Raw genomic sequence first — 23,006 nt, forward strand, 5'->3', positions numbered from 1 at the left:
AGATGGCCCAAGTCCTTGGGCCCCTGCACCCATGTTGGAGACCCAGAAGAAGCTCCTGGCTCCTGGTTTGGGATCAGTGCAGCTCCAGCTGTTGCAGCCATCTGGGGAGTGAACCAGCGGATGAAAACCTCTCTCTCTGTCTCTACCTCTCTCTCTCTCTGTAATTCTTTCAAATTAAAAAATAAATCTTAAAAAAAAAGAAAAGAGAAATGCATGTTCTGGGGCCTCCAGCCCTGCAGAGTCAGACAGGAGCCGGGAGGGCGGTGCGGGCCCTGCAGCAGGTGCTGACGCACGCTAAGGGCCTGCCGATTTACCTGGAGCACACTCACAGCTTAGCCTCGCCTGGCCCCACTCCAGTGAACACGGAGCACCTGCCTTTGTGCTGTGAGGGGCGGCCCCAGACACTCTCTGGCTAGCAGCAGCACCTCTAGGGCTCATCTAAGTTGCGGCTGGGGTACGGCTCCCCCTACCCCAAACCCCGAGGTGCACTCTGGCCCAGCTGGCTGCACTGCAGATGGTGCAGGGGATGCAGGCAGCCCCGGAGGCCCACTCTCTCGCGCTCCTCCCTGCACCTCGGCCTTGCTCCAGGGCCGTGGGAAGTACCAGGCTCCAGGTCTAAATGTGTCGGGGTCCTGGGACCTCAGGCAGGGAGACAGGTTGAAAACCAACAGCCACCTTCACATCCTCCACAATGAGCTCACGCATGAAACCTCAGCAAAGCAAAGCAAGGGAAGGTATTTCCGTCATTTTCTGCCAGTGTGCGTCAGATTAGCGGGGAGGTGCCAGTCCTGTGTGAACCCCCAAAACGCACCACAATCACCAGGCAGCAGGTCACCTCCTCGCCCAGGAAGCTGCTTCCATGGCCTAACGTCCTCACAGCCCGCCAGAGACAACCAGACGTTCTGTTTCACTTTATTGGCTACACCAGGTGTGGGGTTTACAAACGGGATGGAGCAGGTGCATAGGGTACAGTCAGCGCACCTGTGGGCCCATGTGTCACAGGGGCTCTGAAATGGACGGACCTCACTTACACTAAGACAAGCAAACCAGAGTACAGCCAGATGGCATCCCACCACGCACAACGTAAACAGTTAAATTACTAAGCCATTATTTTAGATCAAAATACTTCCATGAAAATGGCGTACAAAAAACCCATATAAATTACATTTAAGGTCTGTACATGATTCTTAAAAAATAACAACAGTGTGTTCTGTACAATATTGCTTCCTTTGAACATTCTAAACCCACAAAACACTTTCCCTTGATTTCCAGAAAAGTGGGCAAGATACAGATGCAGTATAATTAAAACCATTTCACAAAAATACGAACTTGCGTCAGTTTCTTTAAAGGCACAACGTGTTGTCTTAATACGGGGAACATCCCTTTCTCCTGGAACCCCAGCGGGTGGCAGGTGTCAGACTCCTGTTCCCGAGAATCTTTGGCTGCTGAGACCATCACGGGCAAGGAGGCAGTGGAGAGAAGCCAACAGGTCGGAAGCTGGCCATTTCAAAAGAGCCAGGCACCTCTGGGCTGCCCTCTGCAGGCCTGTTTTTCCAACGCTTCAGAATATTTGAGTCACTGATTTTCTTGCAAGCACTTCCTGTGCACAACCTGGTGACCACTGCATCAGCGCAGGCAGCAAGGCGGGGCACTGTGCGTCCTGCTTCCCAGGATGTCCCAGGCCGGCTCCGAGTGGATAGGACGGGAGCGGAGTTTCACGCCGTCCAGTCTGCAAACCAGCCTCACTGGTCCCTGGTCTTCCCAGAGGTGGTCGAGGTCCCCTCCCCGCCTGCCCCCAGCCATGTGATGATGATCCTCAGGCTTCCAGCTGCACCTGCGCTTCCTCCATCTGCAGAGTGTCATTGTCTCCTAGGAGCTCGGTCTCTGGCACGGAGCCTTCCTCCTCCTCCTCGGCTTCCTGCACGGGGCTCTGGGCCACGTCTTCCGGGACGTTCTGTGTGTCCTCCGTGCCCTCGGACAGCAGGGCTGCTCTGTCCGCCACGGACGTGTTGGAGGGCGCCGTGGTGACATAGCCCGTGCTGGTGGAGCCGCTGCCACTGTGGTGCGAGCTGGGCTTGGGGACCATTGGCGGGGGCACCTGCTGCGGGGCCGTCTGCATGGGGATGTGCACCGGGTAGAAGTTGGGCAGGTAGGCCCCGTAGGCAGGCACTGGCTGGTAGCCGTTGACGGGGATGTAGAGCTGGGGCGCGGGCACCATGGGTCTGATCTGGCCCTTCATGGGGATGAACTGGGGCTGCGGGAAGGGCTGGGCCTTCTGCTTGGGCCCCACGTAGCGCGTGTTGCTCACGTTGCTCACGGGGCTGGTGCTCAGCGAACTGGTCTGCGTGGTGTTGCTGGCGCCCGAGGTCTGCGCCGAGCTGTTGTAGTTGGAGAGGTTGCCCCAGGCGCGCAGGCGGCTGTGGATGTCCTTGAAGCGGGGCCGCCGGCTGGGGAACTCGTGCCAGCACTCGATCATGAGGGCGTACACCCAGGCCGGGCAGTCGTCGGGGCAGGGCAGCACCTGCCGGTTACGGATCATCTCCACCACGTCCTGGTTGGAGTAGCCGCAGTAGGGCTGCAGGCCGTAGCTGAAGACCTCCCACAGGACCACGCCGTAGGACCAGATGTCGGAGTCGATAGAGAACTTGCCGTACATGATGGCCTCGGGGGACATCCAGCGGATGGGCAGCAGCGAGCTACCCATCAGTTTGTAGTAGTCGGCGGCGTAGACCTCACGGAAGAGGCCCAGGTCGGAGATCTTCACGGCCAGCTTGTCGTACACGAGCACGTTGCGGGTGGCCAGGTCCTTGTGGACCACGTGGTGGCTGGACAGGAACTCCATGCCCGCGGCGATCTGAGCCACGACGTGCACGAAGTCGGGCGGCTCCAGGGCCGACTTGACGGTGCGGTCGTCGTCGGTGCTGCCCACGTCCGAGTGCGGCGAGCGCATGACCAGGAACTCATGCAGGTCACCGTGCGGGCAGTAGCTGAAGATCATGCTCAAGGGCTGGTCCTTGGTCACCACGCCCAGCAGACAGATGACGTTGGGGTGCTGGAGCCGGGCCCGCAGCATGGCCTCGTGCCGGAACTCCTCGCGGAGGGGCCCCTCGGCCTTGTCTTTCAGCGTCTTGATGGCCACTGCCTGGGTCTGCTCCCCTGGGGTGGGCCCGAACAGGTGCCCCTTGTAGACTTTGCCGAACCGGTCCTCCCCCAGCTCCTCCATGAACCTCACCGTGGACAGGCTGATCTCTTTGAGCTTGGCCTGCTGAGAACAAAAATCCCAGAATGAAACTTCGGTCACTACAGCACTGGAAGCAGAGCTGGGCAGTCACTGGTAGGGGACAGAGGGAGGGCCAGGAGGGACAAAGTGCCAGGGCCACAGAGCTGCAGAAGACCCACTGCTCCTGCCCGACCTAGACTTGGTCTGTCCCGGGCAGCTCTGATGAACCTGAGGCCACAAGGCTGCCTCCTGCCTGCAACCTTCAGTGAGTCCCAACCGGGCTACAGGTGAAGTTTCTCCAGAATATGGCCAAGATACTGTAGACTTCCTCCCCTCTGTGTGTGTTCACACACACACACGCACACACACAGCCAAGCCTGGGCACCAGGGCACCAGCTGTCCTTGGAGTTACCTCTGGCCTCTCCTAACCAGGTTCCTCCACCTCCCCGTTTCTCACTCCCACGTCGCAGCCAGTTCCCTCTGGCTCATGGGCCCCCGGGATGCTCTCCCCACCACATGCTGCCTTCCAGGACTCTGTCCCATTGAGAGTCCAGCCCGGCTGTTTCACAGCCTCTCCCAACAGGCCCCAACTCCATCCTCGGGTACACGCAGAAGCAGCACACAGCCTGCGTCTCTCTGAGCCTCAGCTGCCCATCTGCTCCTTCTGTGTGGCTGGCCCTCGTCCTCCTCAGAGGCTCCTGGTCCCCGAAGGACTCAAGTCGTCACTGGCCAGCCCCCGCCCACGCACACAGGCGCCGCCTCCCTGGCTGAGGAGCCCAGCGAGCCCAGGGGCCCCTTCAAAGCCACATGGAAATGCTGTTCCCACGAGGGCTGTGCCTCTTCTCCTCCGCCATGTGTCAGCGTCCCATAGACCCCCACCATCTAAAAACTCTCGGCCTGGGGACGCCCTTTCTGCACTGGCACGGACCCCTACCTTTCATTAGGAAACTACTGTTCTATCCCCCGACCCCCGAAACACTACACAAAGCAAAACCAAGCCAACGTGAAACTGCGCGTTACGCAGCAAGGCCACGAAGAGACCCAAGGTCACAGGTACCCAAGCCCCGAGGTGACGCCTGGAAGAGCCACCTCCCTAGAGCGCGAGGCGAGTGACCTGTTTGTGCTGGCTGATGAGCGGCATTTCCATGTCCTGGCTGGGCGAGGCCATCAGCTGTCGGCGCTGCGGGGCAGACCCGGACGCCTTCTGCTTATTCCGGCACATGCACACCAGGAAGAAGAGGCAGGCGATGACCAAGGGGATGGCGATGCTCGGGACCAGGATGTATAGAATCCCCATCTTGCTGCTGTCCCGGGGACCTGCAGACGGTAAGATGCCTTTTCAGAAAACGCACCCCCTTTGGCAACTCCGAAGTTCTGCACTAGCCCACTCCCCACCTCCAGCCCACACATCGGAGTGCAAATGAATGATCAGATACGTGATGCTAAGGGACCCACCTGTATCCCAGACTGTCACAGAGTAACACAGCAAGAATGTACATCCTACTGTAGAGGGGCAAGGTGGGGGGGGGGGGGGGCTAATCCAAACCGCCCACCGTGGAACACACCGGAAGACACAGCATAAGACACACAGGGACTCTGCAGGTCTGAACACTCCTAATAATTCTATCTGCTTGCTTTCTTCACACGTGAATGCCATAGAAAAATGGGTGATTGGAGTCCAGTGCTGTGGTGCAGTGGGCCACGCTGCCCTGTGATGCTGGAATCCCATATTGGAACCCTCATTCTGGGCCTGGCTGCTCCACTTCTGATCCAGCTCCCTGCTAATGAGCCTGGGAAAGCAGCAGAGGATGGCCCGAGTGCTTGGGCCCCTGCACCCACGTGGGAGATCCGGATGCAATTCCAGGCTCCTGGATTCGGCCAGGCCCTGCCCCAGCTATTGTGGCCATTTGGGGAGTAAACCAATGAACGGAAGCTCTCTCTTGGTCTTTCTCTCTTTCTCCCTCTCTCTATCACTCGAGCTTTCAAATAGATAAATGTTAAAAAGAAAAACAAGATGATGATCTGCCTGCTTCTCTTCTACCAAGGTCTCCCCAGCTCCTGACAAGCTGCTGAGTGACAGTGAGTGACACTTGTCTCCTGTCCTCGCTGAGTGAACCTTGGTACTGGGATTAGAAAGTCCCCTTTTTCTCAGGCAATTTTGAACGTCCCCCTCGGGCATTTCTGTATGATGACAACACGTTCTTTTAGGGCAGTGACTTAAAATGCATCTGATTTAAAGATGCACTGGGACTGGGAATATTCAGTGTGCAACAGGCACAGAGAAAGCTTGAAAAGCAAGATGCACCAAGGGTCCCGCTTGCAGCAACTTTTCCTTTTGGTTCCTGCAGAGTGAAAAGCAACGCTTTGTCTCCCTCTGCAGGATCTGCAGAGCAGGGGGAAGCAGAAGACCCTGACCCTGAGATGCTGGGCAGGGTGCATGGGTAGTGGGGATAGGGCTGGTTACTCCTGGGGTACTCCACACCCTCACCTCCCACCCCAGGGTGCCCAAGCACCCCAAGGCAACTGCATTGGAACAGCAGGCCGTGTGACTTGTAGCGAGTGACTGCTGTCGCAGACCCTAAGAGGGCCACCTTTGCCTATCCCTAGGGAACCACCTGGGCTTCTGCTTTCTTCCTAACCCTGCGAATAATGACCCCGGACTCAGATGGCCCTGGGGCCAGGGGGCAGTGTGCTGCCATCTGGGGCACTCAGTGTGCTTTCTGAAAGCAAGCATTCAGGTCTAAATCGCTCTAAGCACAGAGCACACTGCCCCAGACCCAGTCTTGCCCCACTCACCTCCCCTAAATAAGATCAAATCTGGTACATCCACACACAAAACACTCCCCTGGCCCTGCCCAGTGGCTCCCCCCTGGAAAGGGTCCGGAGGCAGATGTTCCAGAAGCCCCCGGCGGTGGAGGCGTGAGCTCACAGTTCACGGCTCATTACTAGGGTTGCGGAGGGCTGAAGTCTACACCTCGGTGCTAAGGTGCCAGGCCCTGGCGGGATTGTCTGCTCTACTAACAGTCTTTTTAAAAAGTCACCAGTGGGACACACGCTTGTTGGGAAACAGCTGTAGGAGCACAGACACGTGGGCCTTTAAAAGTGAACATGCCTCATAGTCCTTCTCACCCACGGTTGTCACACGGGTGACAGGCTGACAGTCACCTACCTTTTCACATGTGTGTTACACGGGACCACAGGAAATAACTGATGGCAGAAGCAGCTGTGGAGTTATATTTTTTTCTTTTTAGGTGGAATTTTAAATGGACATCATTTGCAATAGAATCAGACTATCGTTATGTTCCTGCCTGCGGTCTGCGGCAGGAATGAGATGTTCTGTGCTTTTCAGAGCAGGGGAGAGATACGGGCATTCCTCTCCAGCTGTGCCGTGACCTGCTTTCTTTCTTTTTATTTTTATTTTTTTGACAGGCAGAGTGGACAGTGAGAGACAGAGACAGAGAGAAAGGTCTTCCTTTGCCATTGGTTCACCCTCCAAGGGCCGCCGCGGCCAGCGCACCGTGCTGATCCGAAGGCAGGAGCCAGGTGCTTCTCCTGGTCTCCCATGGGGTGCAGGGCCCAAGCACTTGGGCCATCCTCCACTGCACTCCCGGGCCACAGCAGAGAGCTGGCCTGGAAGAGGGGCAAGCGGGACAGAATCCGTGCCCCGACCAGGACTAGAACCCGGTGTGCCGGCGCCGCAAGGCGGAGGATTAGCCTAGTGAGCCACGGCGCCGGCCCTGACCTGCTTTCACCTCCCACCAGACCCTGGGGACCACAACAGAGCTGCTTCCGGTTCGGCTCCCGCAGGCGGGCACCGGCCTTTGCTTTTGCATCCTCTGCGTGCAATACACCTGCAGCAAAGAGTTCCGAGGATTGCCAGGTCCAAGGACACCCAGCTTTTCCCTTCCGATTTTGATTGATTTTTAATTGCAAAAGCAACAACCTGCTTAGTGTGCCAACGTCTTCTGTTTTAACACCTCTGTAGGCTCTCGGGCACCTGTGTGCACTCACACACACACTTCCACTCCTTTCGTTTCTTTTACCAAAAGCCAAAGAAGTGGCGCTAACACAGCTCCTGCTCTATAACTTACTCCCTCCTCCACTTAGCAAGGCGTGGTAGAATCCTTCCTCGCAGGAAATGATTTTAAAGGGCTGTGGCACACCAGGGTGGCTAGACTACAATTTAATTCCTGCCATTTTTATTCTTCAAATTGATTCCTGCAATGCATACACATTCTTGAAAGACCTGTGGACAACCGCTGAGCACCAGGCAATGCCAAATTTGGAGCCGCCACACGGCACTGTGGGAGGGTGATGAATGCCAGATGGTACCTCCCCCCCACCACAGCGAGGAGGCAGGCAGGGGGCTGCGATGCCATAGGAGGAGGCCTCCTCCTGCAGGTGCAGAGGGAGCTGTGACTGCTCCACCTGCGCTCTCCTCTCTCCATCACCGTCCACTGCCTGTTCCCAGCCTTGGTCACCCTGCCGGCTGCAGCTGGTGGACCACACATGACTGCAACGCAGAGAGAACACTGCGGCTCTGCAACCTGCGACGGGACAGGGACTCTTGTGAGGAACGGTGAGAGATCTGTGTTCTCTCCTCACTCCACCAAGTCTGTGTGCGAACACTGGCAAGTGGGGAGAAGCTCAGAAAAGCATTTTGACCAACATCAGGCAATCCTGGGCGATGTTAATGGAGGCATAAGGTGCCAACCAAACAGCCCAGGGCACGGAAAATGCTCTCAAAATACAGACGGGGTCCCCAGTGGGTGGTAGAATTAGGGGTGCTTGGCCATCACTCCTCAGACCCTTTTTGTATTTGAAAACACCCTATAGCCAGCGACATTCATTTCATAACCAGCAACAGTTGTTTTTAAAACAATCACCGTGGTAGGACGGGAGAACAGGGTCCCCACGGCACACACATGTGCGTCCCTGGTCGGGACAGAAGTTCACATCACAAAGTATACTCAACACTCAACGCTTTAAAAAAAAAAGAGAGAGAGAATACATACTACACGAGGGAACGTCACACAGTTCCATGCGTACGTTTTTATTCTGCGTAAAGCACCAGGGGCCTTCCATCTGGCCTCCGGGGTTCCGGCAGTAAGCGTGCCCCCCTCCGAGCTCCGGGAAATCGGCACTCGACAGGTGGTGGCTGTGCGGGTGCTGCAGGGCCCACGGCTGGCACTGGTGGCCCGACTTGGTGGTGCTGGCGGTTCCTCTGTAGTCTGCCCCGGAGCCGTTGTAGCACTGATGGTCTGAGAAAGAAAGACGGGTTAGCAGGCCTTAAACTCCAGGGCAAACGGCCCAGCTCTGGGGGTGCAGCTCTGGGGGTGCACAGTTCACCTGTGATGATTTCAGAAAAGTGCCACCAAAGCCCTTTGCCTGCATGTGCCTGAACTGGACAACAGTCAGAGCAGCCTGCATCCCTCCCGAGAAAAGCTGCACTAGAAGTTACGACTCAGCAAAATCTGAGCCAAGTTCAACCAAGGGCGCACGAGGGAGATGGGGGAGGAAACCTGTCACCAGGGATTCCAGGAGTCCTTGGCACAGAGGTCAACATCCGGCTAGGGATGGCCGGGCCCTGTATCAGAGTGCCTGGGTTTGAGGCCCGCCTTCCAGCTTCCTCCTGATGGGCACTGCGGAAGGTGGAAGGTGAGGTTCAAGTAGTGAGGTTCCTGCCACTCATTTGGGAGTTCTGGGCTTCCGGCTTTCAACCTGGCCCAGCTTCTGCTGTTTGTGGTTAGCCGAGAGCTTCGGCTGTCTGCCTCTCTCCCTGTCTTTCAAATAAATAAATGGAAAATTTTTAAAAAGTTATCCCAGGGGCTTGACACCACCTTGAAGCCCACCTTTGGCAGGATGAGGACGCCAACCCCAGCCTCACTGATGGCCTGCGGTAGAAAGGATGTGAACAGCGCCAGCAGGAAGCATAAAGCCCCAGGCCTGGCGTGGGAGGAGCTGCGGGGTCCTGGGTCGCAAGACGAGGAGCCGGGACAGACAGGAAGGGCGCTGAACCTCCTGCCCGGTGCCCACGGCACCTTCTCCCATCGGGCTGGCCCTCCTCACCCCCACGTGTCTCAGGCCCGCCCAGGGAGAAGGCTCCTCCCCGCGTCTGGGGCGTGGCTTCAGCAGGTCTGGGGCGTGGCTTCAGCAGGTCTGGGGCGGCCGCTGAGCGGCCGTGGGCTGCGTGGCAACCAGCCCTGTGGGCTCCAGCGGCTGCCAACAGCCTTTTTTTTTTTGACAGGCAGAGTGGACAGTGAGAGAGACAGACAGAGAGAAAGGTCTTCCTTTGCCGTTGGTTCACCCTCCAGTGGCCGCCGCGCTGCGGCCGGCGCACCGCGCTGATCCGATGGCCGGAGCCAGGTGCTTCTCCTGGTCTCCCATGGGGTGCAGGACCCAAGCACTTGGGCCATCCTCCACTGCACTCCCTGGCCACAGCAGAGAGCTGGCCTGGAAGAGGGGCAACCGGGACAGAATCCGGCGCCCCGACCGGGACTAGAACCCGGTGTGCCGGCGCTGCAAGGCGGAGGATTAGCCTAGTGAGCCGCGGCGCCGGCCAACCAACAGCCTTTTGAGACAGGCGCTCCCATGGCTCCATTTTAGGGACGTTTGCAGCACTGGCAGGCGTAAGGGGGTGGGAGGATTTGAGTCCCAGAGACGGCCAGGGAGGGCCGAGCCGAGGGAGAGTGCCCGGGGGCTCCTGGCCTCGAGGAGGGGGTCCCCCACCCCCCGGGCGCAGCGGGCACTCACAGCGGCCCAGCCTCTCGGCCGGGATGCCAATGCGCATGCAGTTGGCGGCGTCGGGGCTGTCGGGCAGCGGCAGCAGCTCGCACTTGGGCAGCTGCAGGCGCATGAGGATGAGCGGGTTGGAGCGCGCGACGGTGTACTCCCGGCGGCACAGGTCGCTCTCCAGCACCTCGCACTCGTCGCGGCACAGCTCCCGCGGCTTGGGCGCCCGCGAGCGCGCGTCGCACAGCGGGAACACGAAGTGGCAGAAGGACGGGATGGCGAACTGGGAACACTGGTCCGACAGGTGCGTGGACGTGCCGATCATGGTGAAGGCGGCTGCGGGAGCGAGAGGCCACGTGAGCGCGCCCGGACCTCGCCCCCACGGCCCCCGGCACCCTACCCGAGCCCTACCCTCCGCGCCCCCCGCCCCGCCTCCTGTGCTCTGCTCAGGGCACCCAGGACAAACTGCCCTGTGTTCTCTGAGCCCCCGCCCCCACCCAGCACCCCACCCAGGTCCCGCCTGACTCGTGCCCCCAACCCAGGGCACAGCCTGAGCTGCATCCCCAGGACCCTACCCTGAGCGCAGAGCCTCCCCTCCAGACCCCCCTTCTGCCCCCCAGCCCCAACCCTGCACCCCATCCTCGCCACAATACCCTGCACCGCCAACCTGAGCTCCAATCCCCACCTCCTGCATCCATCACTGCCTGCACCCCAGACTCTCTGAGCCCCCAAAGCCTGATGCCCCAGCCACATCCCAACACCCCAGGTCTCCCCATCCTCTTGCTCCCTTCCCCCTACCCTGAACCCCAGACCCTGTGCCCCTCGCCAGGAACCCTCCAGCTGTGCTGGCTCTGCCCTGGACACGGTGTCCCCGAGCAGGCCCACGGTGCCCACCATGTGCTCTGATCTCAGCTCCCCCTCCACACGCCAGAAGCAGAACAAGACACCAGGGAAAGGAAGACGCCCTCCGCTGCCCCTCGATGGGAAGATTCCAATTTCTCTCTCTCCCCCCCCTCCCCCCTCTCTCTCACACACACACACACAGCCCCTTCCTAAAGACAAGCTCTCAGTTGGGCTCTGCAGGCTAGCAGGTGCACAGAGCCTGGGGTTGCAGACATGCAGAAGCAGAACAGGACCAGGGCGCCGCCCAGGGCTCTGTCTTTCCCAACACTGCAGGCCTTCCCCGGGAAGGTCCCGGGCACAGGCAGTCCAGGGAGACTCAGCTGCCGGGGAGTGAATGACAAGGCAGCTTCAAAGCCAGGCCAGCGCCATGGAGTGGGGGAGCGGTCAAAGGGGAAGAGTGTGGTGATAGTTTGCTTCTTAGGGGCCAGACGCCGGAGGATGGAGAGTGCTGGGGACACAGCAGGTGGGGAGGAAGGGGTAGGAACACAGGAGCAGGTTGGACCAGGTTGAACAGGAGGATGGGGGGGGGGGGGGCTTGGGCCCATTATTCCATTTTTGCTGGTGAAAGACCTGCTAATACGAGGAGTCTCTGCCTGTATGCCATGCTGAGGCTGGGTCCTCCAACAGGGACAGAAATCTCGCGATTTTAGTCCTAGGGCAGTAGCTGTTCTCAAATTTGTACTTGCTGGGCCAGGTGTGGCCAGCAGGTGGCGCTGCTGCCAACCATTTCTTCCTGGGAGACCCACCCAGCCCCAGCAGCAGGCCAGGGAGCTCAGCTATAAAATAGCCGGAGATGCCAGTGTGTGTGTGTGTGTGTGTGCACGCGCGTGTGCGTGCATATGTGCTGGCAACCAGCCCTGTGTCAGTGGCCACGTGCAGGGGGCATGGCCCAGCCTGGGTGCCCGCACCACAGTGCTCTTCATGTTGTCCTCGGTTCACGATTGAGGAACAGAGAGGGTGAGATTGCATGATTACAGGTTGGGCCATCAAAATTGCTCTCATTTCCAAACCACACATCAGTCGGCGCAGAGCAGCTGCGAGCTGCTTCTCACGAAACCCTGAAGCTAGAGGGCCTGCGTTCTACGCCTTCCTTTAAAAACGGCGGTAAAATCAGGCTGCTTGGGAAGTTGAGTGCACCGATCCTCCCAACGACTCTGGAAGGAATGACTGAGGGCCGGTTGTGTGCCTTGACCCCATGTTTGCCAGCCAGTGGGATGTCGAATTCATCCTGCAGCCCACGGCCTGCATTTTGCAAGACTATGGGAGCAGCGTGGAGGATGGCCGAAAGCAGGGTTTGCCTGCAAAGCTGCAACTGTTTTTCTTTCTTTTTTTCCTAAAGATTTATTTATTTGAAAGTCAGAGTTACAGATGGAGAGAGAGAGAGAGAGAATCTTCCATATGCTGGTTCACTCCCCAGATTGTTAGAATAGCCAGGGCTGGGCCAGGCCAATGCCAGGAGCCAGGAGCCAGGAGCTTCTTCCAGGTCTCCCACGTGGGTGCAGGGGCCCAAGCACTTGGGCCATCTTCTGTTGCTTTCTCAGGCATATTAGCAGAGAGCTGGATAGGAAGTGGAGCGGCCAGGACTGGAACCACCAGTGCCCACGTGGGATGCCGGCGTCTCAGACTGTGGCTTTACCTGCTACACCACAGCACCGACCCCTGTGACCGTGTTCTTTAATGAAACAGAACTGAAGGGAAGAATCCACGGGCATTGCTTCAAGGAAGGGTGAGCGCCGGTCCCCCAACTCACTCCCGTCCTGCAAGCACAAGTGTGTGGATACAGGCGGAGCATCCCTCACCTGACTGCCGGGGACCAGAAGCACTGCCCACTTAGGACTGGTTTCTTTCTTTCTTTTTTTTTTTTTTTTTTTTTTTTTTTTGACAGGCAGAGTGGACAGTGAGAGAGAGAGACAGAGAGAAAGGTCTTCCTTTTGCCGTTGGTTCACCCTCCAATGGCCGCCACAGCCAGCGTGCTGCGGCAGGCACACTGCGCTGATCCGAAGGCAGGAGCCAGGTGCTTCTCCTGGTCTCCCATGGGGTGCAGGGCCCAAGCACCTGGGCCATCCTCCACTGCACTCCCTGGCCACAGCAGAGAGCTGGCCTGGAAGAGGGGCAACCGGGACAGAATCTGGCGCCCCAACCGGGACTAGAACCCGGTGTGCAGGCGCCGCAGGGCGGAGGATTAGCCTAGTGAGCCGCGGCGCCGGCCAGGACTAGTTTAATTTCTGCACAGATGTCACTGGCGACAGGGCCCCAGTCTAACATGCAATGCATCTATGTTTCATGTACATCTTCTACACATGGCCCAGAAGTAATTTCATGCCACAGGTTAGATCATTTTGAAAATGAAACAAAGCCTGGGTACGTGGAACGCTCAGAGGTCAGGTGTGGAATTCTCCATGTCACATCACATCCGCACTCAAAAATCTTCAGCTTCCGGCCGCCTCAGGAGGTTGGATTTTTAGGTTAGGGCGGCTGCACCGGTACTAAGGATGTAAGGTGCATTTTGCAGTCACGAAGTTCTTGGTACGTGCCGCTTTCAATGGCACACGAAGCTTTTCCGGTGACAGGTGCTAACCTCTTCACAACCAGTCCCCACTGGGCCAGATCTCAGTCCTACCCTTCCACTTCCCACTGGTTCTCTGGCCCTGTCCCCAGGGCGCCCCGCACCAGCACCGGCGAGGCAGGCCCTAGAGGCCACGACTGTATTCCCTCCATCTGACGAGCAGGTCAGTGACAGCCAGCGAGTTTCCGCCCCGTGTCCTCATTCCGCCCTTCCCAGGCAGGCTCTGCACGGGCCGGGCCACCAGACACCCTAGGAAACCCTAACATCAGAGATCACTGGTGACTCGAACAGACAGCCAAGGCCACGCACTCCCAGGAGACAGTCCTGTACGTAGATTTTCCTTGCTCCTGTGGGGTCCAGAGAGAGACGCATGTGCGTGTCCCCGGGGAGAGCAGGGATACAGGAGGAAGGCTTGGCCAGGGCTTCTCCCACGGAAGTGGTCAGTGCATTGATGGCCAACGGCCTGTCGGAGAACTTAGTTCCTCAGGAAATGGAAGATGAGCAGCTTCGTGTCCCAGATGACCCGGCCCGTTTCTCAGACCCTCTGGAAACTGAGGACTGGCACAGTGGTGCTCATGGCAGTGCCCTCTCCACCGATGACCAGCAAGCCCCCTCCCAAACAGCTGCACTTCCGCCCGTGAGCCTTTGCATCCAGCCCGGCCCAGGGCAGGCACAGGAGTCGGGAAATGCAAGACAGGAAGAAGGCAAGTGCAGTGAGCATGGCTGGCCGGGCCCCGGAAGCCCCGGCCGTGCAGCAAGGCCCACACATGAGGACGCTGCTGCAGGCTCACAGAGTTTGGCCAAACGGAGTGCAGACGTATTTTCTTAAACAGCCTGCACTTGCTGATTTAAACATAGAGCCGCAAACATTTTAGGGCAAATGGAGTAGTGACTGCAACCGCTTCTAAAAAAAAGGGTCTCTTGGGGCCGGTGCTGTGGTATAATGGGTAAAACCGCCACCTGCAGTGCCCGCATCCCATACGGGTGCCGATTCAAGTGCTGGCTGCTCCACTTCTGATCCAGCTCTCTGCTGTGGCCTGGGAAAGCAGTAGAAGATGGCCCAAGTGCTTGGGCCCCTGCACCCATGTGGGAGACCCGGAAGAAGCTCCTGGCTCCTGGCTTCAGATCGGCGTGGCTGCGGCCGGATGGGGAGCGAACCAGTGGATGGAAGACTGACCTCTCTCTCTCTCTCTCTCTCTGCCTCTCCTTCTCTCTGTGTGTAACTCTTACTTTCAAATAAATAAATAAATAAATATTGTTTAAAAATGGGGGTCTCTGATTTCCTACTACAAGAGGGGGCTGGAAGAGAGACGCGCCGTCCACGGCGCTAACCGCTAACCCCGACACGGAGCCTGCGTGCGTGTCGTCTCCTGAGAAAGGTCTGCGGCTCTTACCTGTGATTCGGTTCTCGATCTCCCCCTGCATCTGCAGAGAGTCCACATAAATGGTCCTGTTCCCAATGAAGCGTGCACAGGCGATGCCCCGGTAGGGCTGGCAGAAGCCGTCCTCGTGGTAGTCATCCCTGGGACAAAAACACGCAGGCCGTGAGTGCGTCAGGACGTGACAAACAGTTCCGGCAGCAACCTTGTGACTCCCGACAGGAGCTGAAAACCCTAAGGCCACCCAAACACTTGCACACGGATGTTTCCGGCAGCTTTGGTCCTCACTGACAAACCCGGAAGAGACGGAGACGTCCATCTATAGGTTCATGCGTCAAATCAACCGTGGAGAGGTGCGTTACCATGTCGTGAAGACATGGAGGAATCGCAAACACACCTTCCTAAGGGCCAAAAGCCAGTCCAAAAGGTGACCCGCTGTAGGATCCTGACTCTATGAGGTTCTGGAAAAGGTACAGCTCTGGAGGTGGGAAAAAGATCAACAGCTGCAGGGGCCAGGGGGCGAAGTGTGTAGCACAGAGCACCGCGGGGCACGGACGGTACCCTGGGTGGCACCGTGATGGTGGATACGTCACTACACATGGGTGGCACCGTGATGGTGGATACACGTCACTACACGTGGGTGGCACCGTGATGGTGGATACACGTCACTACACGTGGGTGGCACTGTGATGGAGGATACGTCACTACACGTGGTCCAAAGACAGAAAGCACAAACCCTAATGGAAACTACCAATGCTTGTTCACAGGAAAGCATCAGGCTGGCTCACCAGCTGTGATACACACATCACCCACAGCAAGGTGAGGGGCATGAGGGGCTCGGGAGGGGAGCCCGGGAGAACTGTCTGTGCTTTCTGTCTGGTGTCTGTAAATCTAATACTGCTCTAACAGCAGAGTCTGTTCATTAAGAAACTCGAGTTCGGGGGCGTGTGGAGCAAGGGCAGGCTGCGGGCAGATGGGACGCACACACAGAGGGACCCGTGTTGGCGCCGTGCACGCAGAGAACGTCAGACTCCGAGCACGGTGGTCTTACCCTGGGCTACCCTGGAGACCTCACAGCGCGGCACGCCTCTGCCAAGTCCCCCTGCCTTGTGAAAGCCGTGATAATCCAGGAGGTGCACCCTACTGCTAAGCCACAGGAGAGAAGTCTAAAGAGAAAAGCAGCAGGGTGTTACAGCTTCTGCGCGCAGAGGCACCGGGAGACTCCGGGATCTCCAGCCCTCCGAGAACTTGCAAAACCAGGAACATGCTGATGGCACCAATGGTATGTGACCTCATCCTAAAGACAGGGAGTCAGAGAGAGGCGCCACAGGGCAGAATGCTCTCTCCTTGACCCGAGTCCAGCTTTCCTGTTCCAGCAGGGACAGCCTCCATGGAAGCGAAGGGGCCACAGTCCTCCCCCAAGTCCCTAGACTGCCGGCTGTACCAACTTTTCTGCAGAACCAGTTAGCCTGCCTTTAGCTGATTAACTCCGCCTTGCACGAACCCCAGTGCATTTTCTCGGGGTCCTCAGGATCCTCCAAGCAGGTCACATGGCCAGGGCTGCCTGCTGCTGGGGATCCCGGGCCTGGAATTCAGCAGCATGTCTTCTAGCAAACCTGGAACAGATTCTCTAAGCCTGAGAGCACTTATCTTCCAACTATCGTGGATTTGGACCATTCCCAGATGGGATCTGCATCATGTCCAATTTAACCAATTGAACTGTGACTCCTCCTGAGATCTCAAAAAAAGCCAAGGCTGGACACTTGCAGGAGATGAGGACAAGGAGCCTCTCTCTCTCTCTCTCTCTCTCTCTCTGTCTCTCTCACTCTCTCCAGCCACCTCTGGCTGGCCCTCCTCCTCCAGTTTTTCTCAAAGAAAAGGACCTGGAGTCCTACTTAATCCAATGAAGGAGGCTGGGTGACAACAAGAGTGGATGCCCCCCTCTCGGCCTCAGCAGCCACCATCCCTTTGTGTCAGGGGCTCCTTGAATGCTGTCGGGACAGGTCAGCACCTGTGCTACAGGCGTGAGCCCAGCCCATCCCCTCTGTCACCTGACGGTAGTTAGGATCAGGGAGCTTTGCACACCACACCTGAAAACGCCTTAAGACACACGTGGTTGGACTGCCATGAGCTGCGCCAGAGCACCTGAGTCAGTTCAGTTCCTTGGGGACCTGCAAGAAGAACTTCTCCTCCAGAGTCAAGGAGAAAGGGCTGGGCCCCTGCTGCAAGGCTCAGGTGCACACAGGGTGGAGGGGTACAGGGCAGAGGGCAAGGGGTGCTGGGGAGGGCTCAGCTTCCTGCAGGTGCGCCCCATCTGTGGGCCTCCAGTCTGAGTTTTACAGCATGGCCGCGACACATCCTTTGGTTTCTGAATTTTGAGCAAACACGTGGGAATTGTCTCTATCTCCAGAGCTGTGTTTTTCCTTTATCTGGCAGAATCTGAGACATCTGAAGAGTCCCAGAGCTGGATGGAGATTGTCTGTAAAATGAGTCACTGGGAGACCAAAGGAAGAGGCTGAGACAGAATCTGGCATCTACCAAATCGCTTAAACGACACAAGCCAAACAGACGCGCTTACCCAATGGTCATCGTCAACGTCGTGGAAATGCGATTTGAGCAGCCCCTGCCCTCCGAATGCTGCAGGCACAGGTCCAAGGCCTGATGGCCCACGGAGGAAGAAGAAACTGAGAAGTTACTGTCCAGGAGCGGGGAGAGGTAATGACTGCAATACTAAGTTTAAGGAAAGCAGCTGGAAGACAGCAGGCGATTGGGAGGGAACGGAGGAAGGCCCCAGCCCTGCGGAGATGGAAAGTGCTCCTCACGCAGCCCTCCCCAAACAGAACAGTGAGAATCAGCCTGCAAAAAGGCTCAGATGAGTGCGTGGGCTTTAAAGGAAACTCGGCTCTCTTGGAGCTGCAAAATCATCAATGCTAGAATCCAAATCTCGTTACAGATGGTGTCAGAAGTTGGCATTTTTCCCCCAAACATTTTTTTGTTTTTGTTCAAAAGTAGTAAAAACCACTTCTGCAACTGTTCTTCTTATTAGGGAAACGTCTGCCTGTAATAAACAGTCTGCCTGCGCGAGTGTAGCAGAGGAAGTGGAATCTGCAATCCGGTAGGAGGCAGGGCAAGAAGACAAAGAATAAATCAGCCAAAAGCTAAACTCTATAAACGTAAGGTGATCTGATAGCAATATTTCATACACTGCTATAACAAACCCCAACACTCTTGCAGAAAGATAACATCTAAGAGCAAGCCACAATGTCCAGTATAGAATGTAAAATTACCAGACAGGCAAAGCAACAGGAAACTGTAACAGGTGACCCAGATGTTAACTCAAAGGCCAGGGGTGTCAGAGACTGGAAGTGCAGTAAGCAAAACAGGACGCTAATGAAGACTAGGCGGGATTTTAGAAGAGATGGAAATGATAAAATAGGAACCAAATGGAAGGCTAGAGGTGCAACATGAATTCTCTACAATGAGACATTCATTAGATGACGTTTACAACAGACTCGACCCAATAGAGGAAAAACCATCTGTGAATCCAGAGACAGGTCAGCTGAAAATTTCAAAACAGAAGCCAAGGGAAACAAACACATTTCAGCTTCAGTGACCCGTTAGAAAGTTTGAGAGGGGGCATCAAACTTTCACAGACTCGGGATCACAGGAGGAGCGGAGTTGGGGAAAATGCTTGAAGACGTAGTGGCCAACACATCTCCAAGCACGGTTCAGAGCACAGCAGCACAATGATTAGGGAACGCTGGCGAATCCACAAAGGGACAGGACAAACACCAAGGGAGTCACACCCAGGCACAGCGCGGTCCACCTGTGATTGGATGCAAAATCATCAATGCATTAGCATTGATGATTGGAAATGTAGGGCACAAAGGCAGGAGACAGGACACATCCCGGCCGACCTCTGGTCAGAATCAAGGCAAAACAGAAGGCGAGAGAATGGCAGCTCTGCACCATCAGAGAAAAGTAAATGTCAACTGGAACTCCACACTCAGCCAACCATCTCTCAGATGAAGGGTGCATGGATGATGGGTGCTACACCAGTAGATGGAAGGAGGAAGCTCTGGTGGCCTGCAGAGCAGGGGAGCTGCTGCAGTTCCCAGGAGTCTGTCGCTGTTTTATGAAGAACAAGAAAAGAGGAGCTTAGAGACTCCAAATGTACCGGAGAGGGCAATGCTAACTACTCTGATGTGATCAGTGTACACGGTACATGATTACAGAGATATCACACTGTACCCCATAAATGTACAATTACTAAGTGCTTATAAAAAAATTTTAGGGGCCAGCGCTATGGGGTAGCTGGTAAGGCCGCCGCCTGCGGTGCTGGCATCCCATATGGGCACTGGTTCGAGTCCCGGCTGCTCCATTTCCAATCCAGCCCTCTGCTATGGCCTGGGAAAGCAGTAGAAGATGGCCCAAGTCCTTGGGCCCCTGCACCCACGTGGGAAACCAGGAAGAAGCTCCTGGCTCCTGGCTTCAAATCGGCGTAGCTCCGGCTGTTGTGACCAATTGAAGAATGAAACAGCGGATGGAAGACCGCTCTCTCTCTCTGCCTCTCCTTCTCTCTGTGTGTAACTCTTACTTTCAAATAAATAAATAAATCTTAAAAGAGAAAAAAAAAAAAAGAATTCTATGGGGCCAGCATTGGTGTAGTAGGTTAAGCTGCAGAGCCAGCACCTCATATCTGACTGCCTATTTGAGTCCTGGCTGCTCCCCTTCAAATCCTGGTTCCTGCTAATGTGCCTGGAACAGCAACAGATGACAGTCCAAGTAATTAGGTCCCTGCCACCCATGTAGAAGACCTGGATGGAGTCCCTGGCTCCTGGTTTCAGCTTGGCCCAGATCTGGCTGTTGAGGACATTTGTGGAGTGAGCCAATGGATAGAAGATCTTTCTCTGCCTCCCCCTTCCTCTACCACTATGCCTTTCAAATAAATAAATAAAATTTTTTAAAAAGAAATTCATGAAAGGAAGTTATTAATTTGAAATACTTGGAAATTAAGTAGCACCCATCAGAGTAACCTATGAGTTCAAGAAGAAAATACAAGGAAAATGAAATGGTATTTTTAATAGACCATGAAAATATAATACACAAACAATGCATAGGGCATCAAAAAATTTGTGACATGCAGCCAGAAGCTGTAATGAAAAAAGGAATTTATAGCTTTAAATTAGAAAGTGTTTATACCTTGAGAAGTTAGAAAAAGATGAGAAAATTGAACCTGAAGTAAGAAAAGGAAAATATCACAGGCAGAAATCAACAAGCTGAAAGACATACACTAGAAACGTTCATAACATCAACAGTTCATTCTTTAAAAAATACTAAAATAATTGCTAATACCTAGAAAAATTAAAACATAGAAAAAACACGCATTGGTAACACAAGAAACTTAAAGTTGTAACAAAGCTCTAACTCATATACTAGAAACAGGTGAATTCTGTCAACTATTCAAGTGAGATATATCAACAATTTTTATACAAACTCAAAGAAAATAAAGATCATATCTAACTCAGTTTATGGGGCCAGCATAACTCTCCTACCAGAATCTAACAAGGACATCACAAGAATATTCTAACCAGACGGTCCATGATCAAAGGAGCGACATACTCCTCAAAACGTTAGCAGACCGAACCCAGAAAACTGAGCATAGACGATATTTTTAAAATGTGTAAGGGACCAAATAGGGTTACACTCAGGAATATAAGGTTGCTGTAATATTCAGGAGGCCACCCCTGGAAATACAAAGAGAGAAATGATATGGTTACCTCACTTGTTACAGAAAGAGCAGTTGACAAAAGTCAACATTCATTGATTATGAAGAGTAAGGAAGTAGTAAGACCTTTCTCAGTCTAATATAAAGGGTGTTTGAGAACAGTAAACATTTTACTACATTTTCCTCCTAAAAATGGAAATAAGACAAAGATGTCTACTCTTACTGCTTCTACCCAAGACTGCTATGGAGGCCCTAATCACCATCATAAAGAAAAAGATACGTGGGCAGGGAGGTGAGGAGGGAGGGTGGGAGATAGGTAGATAGATGAGATGCTACAATGATAAACAGATACGATGGATACATTGATTGGTGGGTGATGGACAGATGATAGAAAATGATAGATAAAGGAATGGCAAAACTGATACCACAATTTACACAAGACAATTCTGAGAAGCATGCATATCTAAGAGCTATGAAACTGAATGTAGGTTTAGAAAGGCCACAGGATCAGGTCTATGTATCAGAATTGTATTTCCATACGTGAACAGCAAACAGTTAGCAAAGGAAACTTTAACTATATATATATATATATATATATAGTACATATATATATTATATATATGTACTATTTGTAGTAACATTAAAATACATGAAAGAACAGTCAAATTCATAGACACAGAGCATAGAGCAGTGGCTACTGAGGGCTGGGAGTGCGGGAATTGGGGATTTAGTGTTAAAAGGGCACTGAGTTTCAGTTTGGGAGGGTGAGAAAGTTCTGGAAATAGTTGTAGAACAAAGCAGATACACTTGAACACCATTGCACTCTACATGTGAAAATCTTTAAATATTTAGGAATAAATTTAAAAGATATACAAGACTTCCACTTTTGAATATTTAAAACATTGCAGAAATAAATGAAAACCAATCCTAATTACACAAAAATACGTATTATTTTCATAGGTTTGGAAAACTCAATAGTTTTGAGATGACAAGTCCTCCAAAGTACAATGCCATCCATCAAAATGCTGATAGGATTTCTTTTTTTTTATTAGTACTTTTTTAAAAAATTTATTTGACAGGCAGAGTTAGACAGTGAGAGAGAGAGACAGAGAGAAAGGTCTTCCTTCTGTTGGTTCACTCCCCAAATGGCCGCTACGGCCGGCACTGCACCGATCCGAAGCCAGGAGCCAGGTGCTTCTCCTGGTCTCCCATGGGGTGCAGGGCCCAAGGACATGGGCCATCCTTCACTGCCCTCCCGGGCCACAGCAGAGAGCTGGACTGGAAGAGGAACCGGGACTAGAGCCCGGCGCTCATATGGGATGCTGACGCCGCTGGCGGAGGATTAACCAAGTGAGCCACAGCACCAGCCCCACTGGTAGGATTTCTTCATAAATCAGTTTTAATTATGAAAGGAAAAAATAACCCTGTCATGAGAAAGCGGGTTTAATCAAGTGAGTAAAATTAAATCCCAGATAAGGGACAAACTGATATCTCAAACCTCCAAACGGGATACTCCAAGATGGAAACTTAGGCACTATTTCAGTCCAAAATGCAAAACCAGCATCTAATCAGAAATTTAGAGGCATTTTATACGGTAACAAACCTCCATTCATGAAAAAAACTTCAAACTCACTAAAGACCAAGTGCCTGTTCTAGATGAAAGGCATCGACACCACCACTTAGGAGCCTGTGAGGGAAGGGAGGTGACTAAACAGTATTACTAGGACCATTAAAGAAACTGTAGTAAGAATGGCAGTTTAAAGACACATGTCCTCAATTTGAAGCTGTTGCTGTAAGAGAATACAGCAGTGGTCGTAGGCAATACAGACACAGAAGTATTAAAGGGCAGAGGTGTGTAATGACTGCAATCTATTCTCAAGTGATAGAAATAATTACAAATATGCATAAAGGAACAAGAAATATGTCAAACGACAAAAATTGGTAAATATGGATAAAGAGTATATGGGGGCCGGCGCCGCGGCTCACTAGGCTAATCCTCCACCTTGCGGCGCCGGCACACCGGGTTCTAGTCCCGGTCGGGGCGCCGGATTCTGTCCTGGTTGCCCCTCTTCCAGGCCAGCTCTCTGCTGTGGCCAGGGAGTGCAGTGGAGGATGGCCCAAGTACTTGGGCCCTGCACCCCATGGGAGACCAGGAGAAGCACCTGGCTCCTGCCATCGGATCAGTGCGGTGCACCGGCCGCAGCAGCCATTGGAGGGTGAACCAACGGCAAAGGAAGACCTTTCTGTCTCTCTCTCTCTGTCCACTCTGCCTGTCAAAAAAAAAAAAAAAAAAAAAAAAAAAAAGAGTGTATGGGACTACTTTCTACTACCTTGTAACTTTTCTGTAAGTTTGATACTATTCCAAAACCAGAATTTAAAATATGTCCAATAGACACATTTGCAGGAATTGACAACTGATTCTATAATTTACATGCATATACAAAGGTACTAGAGCAGCCAAACATCATGGAAAAAAAA

The 23,006-nt window shown here is 54.1% G+C and overlaps 1 protein-coding gene across 6 annotated transcripts in view; it reads right to left on the reverse strand.

Annotated features, from left to right (window-relative positions):
• Positions 1 to 896: 896 nt before the first annotated feature.
• ROR2 (receptor tyrosine kinase like orphan receptor 2) overlaps positions 897 to 23,006 on the reverse strand; it is a 214,122-nt gene continuing 192,012 nt past the window's right edge. For 3 of the 6 annotated variants that reach the window (XM_051847319.2, XM_051847302.2, XM_051847309.2), the window contains exons 5-9: positions 14,816 to 14,943; positions 9,974 to 10,288; positions 8,236 to 8,481; positions 4,335 to 4,537; positions 897 to 3,265 (exon numbers count right to left, since the gene is read on the reverse strand). In XM_051847319.2, the coding sequence (XP_051703279.1) occupies positions 1,817 to 3,265; positions 4,335 to 4,537; positions 8,236 to 8,481; positions 9,974 to 10,288; positions 14,816 to 14,943 (2,341 nt within the window). In that variant the 3' untranslated portion in view covers positions 897 to 1,816. The remainder of the gene's footprint in view (positions 3,266 to 4,334; positions 4,538 to 8,235; positions 8,482 to 9,973; positions 10,289 to 14,815; positions 14,944 to 23,006) is intronic. The other 3 variants (XM_051847306.2, XM_051847313.2, XR_007920054.2) reach the window with 2 other exon arrangements.

This window comes from Oryctolagus cuniculus, chromosome 1, assembly GCF_964237555.1.
Source record: "Oryctolagus cuniculus chromosome 1, mOryCun1.1, whole genome shotgun sequence".
Taxonomy (NCBI): Eukaryota; Metazoa; Chordata; class Mammalia; order Lagomorpha; family Leporidae; genus Oryctolagus; species Oryctolagus cuniculus.